The 11,311-nt window shown below is 40.6% G+C and overlaps 1 protein-coding gene across 3 annotated transcripts; it reads left to right on the top strand.

Moving 5' to 3' along the window:
• The first annotated feature begins 204 nt into the window (after positions 1-204).
• On the top strand, positions 205-10,133 carry pkmb (pyruvate kinase M1/2b). 3 transcript variants are annotated; one of them, XM_015023437.1, is made up of 11 exons: positions 205-257; positions 2,196-2,374; positions 2,448-2,539; positions 4,927-5,058; positions 5,140-5,326; positions 6,225-6,495; positions 6,584-6,734; positions 7,031-7,183; positions 7,832-7,998; positions 9,527-9,708; positions 9,805-10,133. In XM_015023437.1, the coding sequence occupies exons 1-11, from the start codon at positions 220-222 to the stop codon at positions 9,909-9,911; spliced, it is 1,659 nt and encodes a 552-aa protein (XP_014878923.1). In that variant the 5' UTR covers positions 205-219; the 3' UTR covers positions 9,912-10,133. The 3 variants fall into 3 exon arrangements, with proteins under 3 accessions (XP_014878923.1, XP_014878924.1, XP_014878926.1); XM_015023438.1 differs by lacking the exon at positions 205-257 and adding an exon at positions 1,033-1,137; XM_015023440.1 differs by lacking the exon at positions 205-257 and adding an exon at positions 1,112-1,133.
• Positions 10,134-11,311: the final 1,178 nt, after the last annotated feature.

Genomic DNA, 11,311 nt, shown 5'->3' with positions numbered 1-11,311 from the left:
AAACAGTTTGTAGTGGAAATAAGTTACCTTAATAAGTTCATAATTGTAAGACTAAATCCATTTTCAGAATGTCAAATGTTTTGAAATGTGATCAGTGTGTGACATCCGTATCATTGTATTTTACAGAAACATGGCCGAGTGAGCGCTCTTCACATCAAACAATCTTTGAGGTAATTTTTACGGTTACCTTACAAGAATTTTGGCTAATTAACTTTCTCAATGTTATTTACTTTTCAACTTAGAAAATTTCCAGTTATGTAAGTATTTGTGTGTTTGGAAGACATTTAGACATGTGCTGTTGTTGTTGATTTCTCTTTTGTTGATAAAATGTAGAGAAGTGTTCCTGTTCTTTTTATCTTTTTTGGTTGTTTTTTAGCTTAGCGGCTAGTAAAGCATATTTCTGTTATATTTCAGTTACAAAACGTTTAGAGTTCAGCGTTAATCTTGCGATGTAATTTTTCCTTCTGTTGCATTTCAGTTACAAAAATAAATGAGTAAAAGATAATCATTTAAGAAAAGCAAGCATTTTATTGGATGTCTAGCCAGCCACGTGTTACACAATTGTTGTTTTATTAAAGAAAATAAAGATTTTTCCTTTCTTTCTATTTTTCATATTTACATTTTCTTCGCTGAATAGCATCTGTAAGAGCTTTTTAAACTTTGTATTTTAAATGTTTACAAAGTAAGTTTAGAGGGCTAATTTAACCAGTTTTAGTACATTTCATGGACGAAAAAATGCGCAAGCAAAGAGAAAAAATACGGATATTTGTTTTAAGAATATTACACATAATCAGGTTGAAGATTAAACGACTTTAAGAACTGTTTCTGCACCAGTATAATGATCTGATTGGCCAGGCGTAGAGAAATTGCACCTGCGCTCCATCCGACTGAATATTTGGTTAACTTTAAGGCTTTATTTAATAAAATAACATAACATATAGAACACCAAACGTCATGAGTGAAGTTCGTCCACCTTAGAAGATCTGTGCAGCTATCTGGTCCCCAACCGCCGCGCCCGGGGTGTCCGGTGGCAGAAGCTGCTTAATGCGCACAAGAAAGTAGTCCCTGCTGGAATAAAACGCGGGCGCTCCGGCAGGGAGGGTGGCGCCTTGGTCCCCTGCAAAGTTCACCCAGTAGGTAAGCGAAATTAGGGTGCCTTAAAACATACTAAACAGCGCGGTAATATGCTGCTTTGTGTTAATTTATTGTAGTATTTAAATTTTTATTTGCACTTTTTTTGTGCTTGTTTTCACTTTACAAATGTTGACATAACATCTTAGTTTGCGTCTTTATTAATTAAATAATAAAAATAATTATTCTTTAAAAATCATCTAACATCTGCGAGTTTTACCTGCTGCACCGTAAACTACGGCATCCATCTGGATATTTAACTGTTATTGGTTCATGTATTTTTAGTAGTGACCTTTAGCAAACCTGTTGACCCAACATGTCAGTTACTTTGATAAATAGGCTCCTTTAACGTGACAAGATACAGTTTATTTTATTAGATATGTTTCATGGTAGATTAAATTTACATGATCATTTCCAAGAGAGAAAATGCTGATGATAGGAACATGTCAGCCATTTAGCATTGCAGCTTAACTCAGCGGAGGATTTTCAACCATTATTGCACCTTAGCAGCATAAAAACTGTTTATGTTTGTCCCTTGGTCCTGTTTTGTCTTAAATATCACTGAGAGACAGGAAATCAGGGGCGTCCTGTATTTTTCTGCCTTCTACAGAAGCTATTTTATGAGCTTCTGTTAATCTGGTGCTTCAAATAAGAACTAAACGTTATCAATAATAAGAGAAAGTATTTTTTAGGGACAGGTTTTCCATGTTTCCTCTATTGTTTCTGGTTGTTTGCAGGCCTTGTTTTTAAATGCAAAGGTCATGCAGGCACCTGTTCAAAAGCTGAACAGGGTGCTCTAACCTTTAGCAATGAAAATAAAAAATAATAGATAGACATCAGATTTTATTATATTAATCATGTTTATTTGTGTAGCACATTTCAGCAGCTTTATGTATCAGACATTACTGTAAGAATCCTTTACAAACATTCCTAAAAAAGACATAAAGATATTTCTTAAGACACAAACAAGATTAAATTAAACACAAAATTCAAATCAACAACTTACAAATATTACGAAAACATGTTGGTCACCTGTCCCATCGCTCCTTCCTTTGTGTCGCCAGGACGATCCCTGCAGACTCCAATCCAAACATGTCCAAGCCGAAGGACGCTGTCTCTACCATCATGCAGACCCAGCAGCTCCCCGCCGCCTTGGCCGACACTTTAATCGAGCACATGTGCCTGTTGGACATCAACTCCGAGCCGGCCACGTCTCGCAACACCGGCATCATCTGCACAATCGGTCAGACAAACCACCGCAGCGCGCAGACTCTCCGTTCATTACAGCATGTTAACGAGCCTGCTCTATTACGCAGGACCTGCCTCCAGATCCGTGGAGATGGCCAAAGAAATGATCAAAGCTGGGATGAACGTTGCAAGAATGAACTTCTCTCATGGCACACATGAAGTGAGTAAAGAAGCAGCGAGACGTTTGCAGGCCTGTCGCCTTAAGCATTACCGGACGATAAGTCGTCCCAGAAGTTACTACAATAAATGGTAATATTGTTGTTTTGAGACCATTTTTAAGTTATGTAATGGTAATGATGGCATAATAATGCAAGAAAAGATTCTCAAACATCAATAAACTTTAAAGTCTAATAAACATTGAACAGTTGAGCCAGAAGACATTTTGAATGTCTAAAAATAAAGAAAGAAAACAACAGAAGCAGCAAATAAAATTAATAATAAAGTCTCTGCAAACAACATTGCCCTTCAACAGATGGGTTAGATGAGACCAAAACACCAGAATGAAGAATTTTGTCATCCAGGTTTTGGTAGAAAGAGAGTAAAGAGAAAAACAATAAATCGTGCAAATTAAAATTATTGAGCTCAGTTTAATTCATCGTGGGATTAAATGATTTATTGCTGCTTGTGACAGATACATGTCAGTATTGATTTACTATCATATTTTAAAGCTAAACACTGATAAAACAGTGCAGCAGCAGATTGAAGCTCCATGCATGCGTTTCACTGAATCAGTCTGGCGTTTGTCCCGGCGCCTGCTAACCGTTGGTTACATGATCTCAGAGCTCGTAGTTGACCCTTCAGCACTCCGCCTGTATCCTAGGATAAAAAGTCTTTGGTCGATCAACCGCTGACCTTAACTCCATGACACTTTACCTTTAAAAGTCACGACCCCGCTGACTGTCACCTGAGCGGACGTCCAGAATCATGACTTGGAGCTTTACAAGTTAACTGCAGCCCTTTCAGTAGCACAGGTCAGACCTGATGGATTGAATTAAAAATATACATATGTATATATATACACAATCTTCAGTTTAGTGAATAATAATAATGACAAATGACAACCAAATGATTCGTTTTGAGGGGAGAGGGAAAATAGACGTGACCTCTGTCTGGTTGGTGTGGCAGTTGTCAGCGCAGCTATAAATAGGAACGTGGCTCACAGCAACAGTGGGAGCGGAGGGCATGTAGAGAGGGAGCAGCAGGCTGCGCTCACTCTTTCTCCTCTAAGATTTTTGCTTGTGATACTTTAATTTGCTTGTTGCCATTTTTTCCAGTTGTACAGCAGGAGTTGAAGTGATGCAGCTCAGCAGCTCAAAGTGCGTATTCAAAGCACAGCTAGGCTGAAGGTCCTGCGCTAAAAATATGCTGCTGCTCTGCTAGCTCTGTTTTTAGTTTGTAGCTGCCTGACAATGTGGCCACCTGTTGCTGCAGTTTACGCTTTGGGAACGGGACACGATTCCAGATGAGTTTTTGTCTGCAGAAATAAAACTCGGTGTTTTGAGTTAGTTAAAGACTGTTTTTTAGCTTTACGTCATGTTATAATGTTGTTCCCTGGAGAGTTGCTTTGATTATTTCATACATATTTGAGAAATCCTTTAATCTCCATGGCAACCATTCAGCTGTTCACAACGCCTAGGTGGACCTAGCCCCGCCTTCGAGACAGAGCTCCTCCTCAGAGCTTCAGTTTCCAAGCTTCCACCTCCACAACTCGGCTCCTTCAGACTAGCCAGCAGCAATTAGCAAACACCTGGTTGAACTTCGCATCAGCTGGGCTCATTGTAGCAGCGACTTTTCAGTGCAACGCTGGTAAAAACATTAAGAGAGGAGGTGGTGACTTCCTGAAAGTGGAGTTTCAGAAAGATCTGGCTCAATTTTAAATTACAAAGTCAAATTTGTTTTTAAGTAATATTTGATATAGAGGATTTTTATAACAACTCAATTTAACATAGTTACTTGGCTGTGTTATAAAATGACACCAAGGTGGCTGGAAAATACATAATACTGCCCCTTTAAATTTAAATCCACCAACTGCAACAACACAGTGTCTCACCAAGTATTTTTGGTGTAGTTTCTATTGCAAATATCTTAGTAGACTTGAAACAAGACAAAACCAACATACAGATAACTTTTCAACAATAATATTAGCTTNTTTTAAGTCAATATTTTCTTAAAATTGCTGAAAAAGTTCTAGTTCCATTGGCAGATTATTTCACTTATAACATGGAAAACATGTCTTGTCATAAGTGAAATAATCTGCTAGTGGAACTAGTACCTGGTTGCTAGGCGACGTCCTGTCTTGGCTGGTTGCCTAGTAACCTCAGCCACCTAGCAACAACTAATCTGACAGTGGAACAAACTTTTTTTCATCAATATTAAGGAATTATTGGCTTAAAATAAGCTCATATTTCTTGCTGAAAAGTTACTTTTCAGTTAGTCTTGTCGTATTTCAAGAAACTAGAACCAAAAATACTTGGTAAGATTTTGTGTTTTTGCAGAGTAGAGCTACAGAGATTTGAAGGATTATTGTGACATCTTTTTGTTTCTCAGTACCATGCAGAGACCATCAAGAATATCCGCGAGGCGACCGAGAGCTTTGGGCCCGGATCTATCGAATACAGGCCGGTGGCCATCGCTCTGGACACCAAGGGACCAGAAATCAGGACCGGCCTCATCAAGGGCGTGAGTTCCTGCCAAATTACACGAGGCAAGTGTTTGATTTATGGAGGACTACTGACTGTAATGGCTCTATGTTTTTATCAGAGCGGCACTGCTGAGGTGGAGCTCAAAAAGGGCGAAACCATCAAGGTCACGACAAACGATCAGCACAAGGACAACTGCGATGAGAAAACTCTGTGGCTCGACTACAAAAACATCATCAAGGTGGTGGAGATCGGCAGCCACGTCTACATAGACGACGGTCTGATTTCACTCGTGGTTAAAGAAATCGGTAAGAGCAGAAACAAACAGCTACTCTTTGTTCATTTAGAATATTCTGCAAAAGTAATTTTACCCCCAACCTTCACATTTTGCCACGGTGCAAACACAAACTTCACAGTATTTCTAGGGGTGTTTTACGTGACAGACGTTCACAAATCTACCCTTAGAGAAGAGGGAAAACAGGAGATCCGTCACTAGTGTCAGCAAATTAAAATATCACTGGCTTGAATGTGTTTACTGACACATTCACTGAAAAAAAACACAAAATCTTCCCAAGTATTTTTGATCTAGATTACAGTGCAAATATCTTAACAAAACCAGTAACTTTTCAGCAAGAAATAGGAGCTTGTTTTAAGTCACTAATTTCTTAAAACTGATGGAAAAGTTCTGGTTCCATCGGCAGATATTGTTTTTTTTTTGTTTTTTTTCTTTTTACCAAAAACTGGATGACAAAAGTTTTCAGTCTGGTGTTTGGTCTCAACTAGCTCCTTTTTTCAAGGATAATTTTGTTTACAGAGGATTCATAATTCATTTTATTTTATTTTTTTCTGTTTTTGTTTATTTATTTTGGATATTTAAAATGTCTTCCTGTTCCTGTGTTAATCGTTCATTAGAATTGAAAGTGTATTGATTTTTGAGAATGTATTTTGTATTATTATGCTGTTAGCATTATATTACTTGAAAATGGTCTCAAAACAATGTTATTGTTTATTGCAATAACTTCTGGGACAATTTATCGTCCAGTAACATTCCTTGTTGTCGGAGGCCCATGCGCCTCTGGAGCTTTGTGTTTGCATTATGACAAAATGTGGAAAACTTCCTCTGAGAATCAACAGTGTTATAAAACACGTTGCGTCGCTGTTTTTATTCTCCTGGATCTCTGTCTTTGTGTTGGTTGTTATCCAAAGGAAACGACTACCTGATGTGTGAGATTGAGAACGGCGGCATGCTGGGCAGCAAGAAGGGCGTCAACCTGCCGGGTGCGGCCGTCGACCTGCCGGCTCTGTCCGAGAAGGACATCCAGGACCTGCAGTTCGGCCTGGAGCAGAACATCGACATGGTCTTCGCCTCTTTCATCCGCAAGGCGGCCGACGTTCACGCCGTGAGGAAGGTCCTGGGCGAGAAGGGCAAGGACATCAAGATCATCAGCAAGCTGGAGAACCACGAGGGCGTGTGCCGGTGGGCGGCGCTTCGTCCGTCCTGTTGAAGCTGCTGCACAGCGCTGGCTTCTGCATTTACTGAAGGTGTTTCTCATCGTTTCTGTCAGGTTTGACGAGATCCTGGAGGCCAGCGACGGCATCATGGTTGCCCGCGGCGACATGGGCATCGAGATCCCAACAGAGAAGGTGTTCATCGCCCAGAAGATGATGACGGGCCGATGCAACCGGATCGGCAAGCCCATCATCTGCGCTACACAGGTCTGCTTCTCTGCATGTCAACAACGTGCTGATATTACAGTAACCATGTAGTATAATTACTGTGCAAATGTAATAAAAATACTGTAAAACAGCAATAAATTCACAGTAAAATTATAATAAAATTACACCAAGTGAGTTCAATAATTTCTATTTGCATAATTTATTGTTTTTTTTACTGTAAAGATTATAGCATCTGGCTGCCCTGCTGCCACTAATTTACTCTAAATTCTACAGTTACTTTTTTAAAGTGTGGCAGCTCGTGAAGTCAGACATGAAATGTTTTGGTTCCGGTTAAGATGCTGGAGAGCATGACCAAGAAGCCGCGCCCGACCCGCGCCGAGGCCACCGACGTGGCCAACGCCGTGCTGGACGGCAGTGACTGCATCATGCTGAGCGGAGAGACGGCCAAGGGAGACTACCCTCTGGAGGCGGTGCGCACCCAGCACATGGTGAGACCCGCTAGCAGCAGAGCTAACAGAGCACAGCGACTTCACTGGATCATTACAGTCTAGATTAACAGATTACAGGTTTCCTAAATTATTTATTCCTGCTCAAATAATTTCAGTCAGGAGCAGTAATGTGTCAGTCCAGTTTTGCATAATTTCATGTCAGAATAAATGTGGCAGGCTTCCAAAGTGGTAAGCTTTAAGTTGTATATGCATGTTTTCTCTGTCCTACTGATTGCTTGTTTTCTTGTTTTTAAGACCCTGTCTGCAAGGAATGAACAAATCAAATAAAAAATATATAGTTAATTTGATACAGGTAATAAAATTAATTTTATTCAAGCAAATATATTAAGTTGTCATATTAAACAAAGGTAAATAAATGTAATATAATAAATTAGCTACATTTTTTAAGCTGTAGTTGCATTCTTTTTTTTAGTGTAGATTTTTCCACAGTTGGTGTTTTGAGGACATTTAGGATTTTCATGCAGCCTGAATGAACATGAGTTTATCACTCCCACGTTATATTTATGACTTCTTCTGCCAGAATTGTTGGTTTATCGTTTTGTCCTCTGAATGCAGACCAGCTGAACCCAGCAGTGCGGCTGCAGCCCCGTTTACCGTTTTTATAAAATGTCTGCTTCCTGCGTTCAGATCGCCCGCGAAGCCGAGGCCGCCATGTTCCACAGGCAGACGTTCGAGGAGCTGCGACGCACCTCTCACCTGACCCGCGACCCCACGGAGTCTGTCGCCGTCGGCGCCGTGGAGGCTTCCTTCAAGTGCTGCGCCAGCGCCATCATTGTGCTCACCAAGACGGGCAGGTACGGCCGCGCTGCGCCGCTTCGCTCTCTGAGTCATCGCTTTGGTCCGCCGCCGCCGCTGCAGGCGCTCGGGCTGCTGCGTTACGATACTTCTCCATCCCGACGCCTCCGCTTCCTTCTAACGCCGGCCTTCAGCTCCTCTGAAGTGTGTCAACTTTCACAATCTGCTTTCTGCTGGTGACCTTCTGAGACGTGAACCCTGACATTTCACAGGTTAATTTTAACTCCCTGTTCATTCCTCTCAACATGTGATACAGACGACGCGTCAGATGGACCCACCGGATGATTATAGCGGCTTAAATACTTTAGCTTTCTGTTTTAACAATGGATCTCATGGCTGCTTCAGTGTGGGGGAGGAACTTTGTGTTGCTTCGTGGATGTTTTCCAGCTCAATGATTTTTCACTCTGCAGCAGAAAAAAGCAGAGACAATTTAAAACAAGCAGAGAAAGGTGGAGAGGTAAAACGTCTAAAAATAACAATGTTAGAAAGACGCACCGATCCGATATCAACATCTGTACTGGCACCGATATTTAACAAAGTCTGGTACTTTATTATTTATTTTACGTTATATTTAAAATTCCTTATTGCGCTTTCTGAACCATTCGAAAAAAGATTTGTTGTTTATTTTAACTGTTGGACCAAAGTAGTCAACCTTTTGTTTTACTCAGTTTCTGTATTATTTATTTTAATTCTGCTGTTATGCTCCTAAAATTGCACAATTAGTTGATTTGTTTTTTACATGTTTGGCCAAACTTGTGAAGCTGTTGGTGTGTTTAAATCACCAAATAAATTAGTAATTCAGCACATTTATATCTATGTTTTAAAGAAGAAATGTTTTAAATCAATTCAGCTGTTTTTCTGTATCGGATCGGCCGATACGAAACCTCAGATATCGATATCGAAATCGGAAGTGAAACATGCACCATTGTGGGGGAGGAACTCTGTGTTGCTTCGTGGATGTTTTCCAGCTCAAGGTGGTTCGGTGCATCTCTAATAGAAAGTCCTGCAGGTTCTGTCTCTAACAGCTTTCCCCTTTTAAAAATATTCAGAGCATTTTCTCTGCAGAATCACTCAAGTTAAGTTCAGACTTGACCAATTGAAAATATCTGACCATAAATGTTCAACTGGGTTTTAGTCTGAACATCTACTGTGGCTCTGGATGAATGTTTGGGTTTGTCCTGCTGGAAGGTGAAACATTTCTCCAGAATGAAGTTTAACAGAGGGACAACAAACATTAAATCATCAATGTCCAGTTGAGGCAGAATGAATTACATGAATTCAGCGAATACTACTAAAAATTTAATATTTAAAGTAATGTGGCTCTATACACCCAAAACCTGATCAAATATTTAAGCTCACTGTTGTCTGTGGCCTGTCTAGAGGGCAGTAATGCAGGCTGGATTTGACCCTCAGCTTGACAAAGAACAGCACAACCACAACATGATGCTGCCACCACCAGAATCACCGGTGTGTTCAGGGTTTTGGTTTCTCCTGCTGAGGTAACGAGCCGCTGCCTGCTCCCTGCAGGTCGGCCTACCTGCTGTCCAGGTACCGGCCCCGCGCCCCCATCATCGCCGTGACCCGCAGCGGGATGACGGCCCGCCAGGCCCACCTGTACCGCGGCGTCTACCCGGTGCTCTACACCAAACCCGCCAACGACGTCTGGGCCGAGGACGTCGACCTGCGCGTGAACTTTGCCCTGGAAGTTGGTGAGCAGGAAATGTTGTGATCTTTTGTTTCAACGTTCAGCGAAATAATTTTCTTCTGCTTAAAATAATTTTCACCTTTTTTTTTTCTTTTTGCAGGTAAATACCGTAAATTCTTCAAGTCAGGTGACGTGGCCATTGTTGTGACCGGCTGGCGCCCCGGTTCTGGCTACACCAACACCATGAGGGTGGTGCTGGTGCCGTGAGCTGGATTAACCCTTCCCTCACCTTTAGCCCTCCTTCCCTCCATCTTGGACCGGTTTACCAGACGCAGATTCTCAGTAACGCCATGATTCCTTCCTCCAATTTGTCCAGTTTATTGTCTAAATCCTGTTTTGTTCTCTCCCCATGTTATATGTGGAACTTTAAGTTGATAAAATATTTTAAATTAATTGGCATGATAAATAAAAAGGAACTGTTGGATAAGATGTGTTTGTTTTACTCATATTTCGCCACCACTCACGTAAAGTTTGAGTGAATTCAGACCAGAATGATCAAAGCTAAAGAACTGAATGGTATCTTATCCTAATTAACCTCTGAAGCACCAAATTAAATACCTATTTACTTGCTAATCTACCACTTCTGACTCTGTGAACATGGGAAATAATTTTCTTTGTATCGAGTGTCTGGCAGATTATAACCCGGGCTATTTTGAATTTTGGCAGCGAACAACCCCGTGCTGTTCTGGATTTATAATCCGGCTTAAAGTCTGAGACTCCCCCTCCCTGCCGTCGTTTCCATCAGATTTTCCTCTGGTCCTCGTCACTCTGCTCTTCAAAAAGAAACCCACAGCTCGGCGCAAGATCATTTGACCATATGTCTGTTTTTTATTGCATGAAATTCAGTAGCTAAAATAAAATGTGCCTAATATACAGGAGATTAAATGATCAGATTTGGTGATTAAAAAGGCAACAAAAATGAGAAATAGACTAATAAACAGATCAATAACTTTACTCCTCGACACTGGATGTATTTAAAATAAAGTGAAACCCCGCTGATGGGAGGTGGATGGAAAAACAAATCAGCTAAACACATTAACTACTAAAAGGATGCCACTGTTGTTTCGTAAAGCAGTCTTTTGGATTCAGCATAGCGTCACAAAGCAGCAGATGTCAGATTTTACAATCAAACGTTAAACAATGAAAGAGGTAAATATGCAGCAATATGACCCGTCAGGGTTTCGGTGTCGATCACGCGCCCCGGTGACTACTGGTAGCCCTTTGACTGGTGCAAGAAACATTCACATCATTCTCAGTGCGTTGCTGGTTTCAAGATGTTTGATTATCCTCGATTGCTTTTAGTTTTTAATCAGTTCCCTTTTTGTAACGACTCGAAAGCCAAAATCACACAGGTGGAGCTCAATAAATTAGATTATTATCAAAAAGTGGTTTCCACTGACTTTAAATTTATAAAATGTTAAATAATGTTTTATATAGATTCATGACACAGACAACGATGCATTTAATGCATTTCTGTTAAGTTTGATGATTATGGCTCACAGCTAAAGAAACAAAATATGTTAGAAAATTACATTAGACCAAAAAAATACAATCAGTTTCACCAGGAGGGTAAAGGTCATCGCCAAAGAAACTAAACTTTTTAACTA

This window comes from Poecilia latipinna, unplaced genomic scaffold, assembly GCF_001443285.1.
Source record: "Poecilia latipinna isolate Pla-1442-1.1 unplaced genomic scaffold, P_latipinna-1.0 Scaffold3308, whole genome shotgun sequence".
NCBI classification, from domain to species: Eukaryota; Metazoa; Chordata; class Actinopteri; order Cyprinodontiformes; family Poeciliidae; genus Poecilia; species Poecilia latipinna.
The sequence above is the reverse complement of the archived record's forward strand: the minus strand, read 5'-3'. Positions and strand labels throughout refer to the sequence as shown.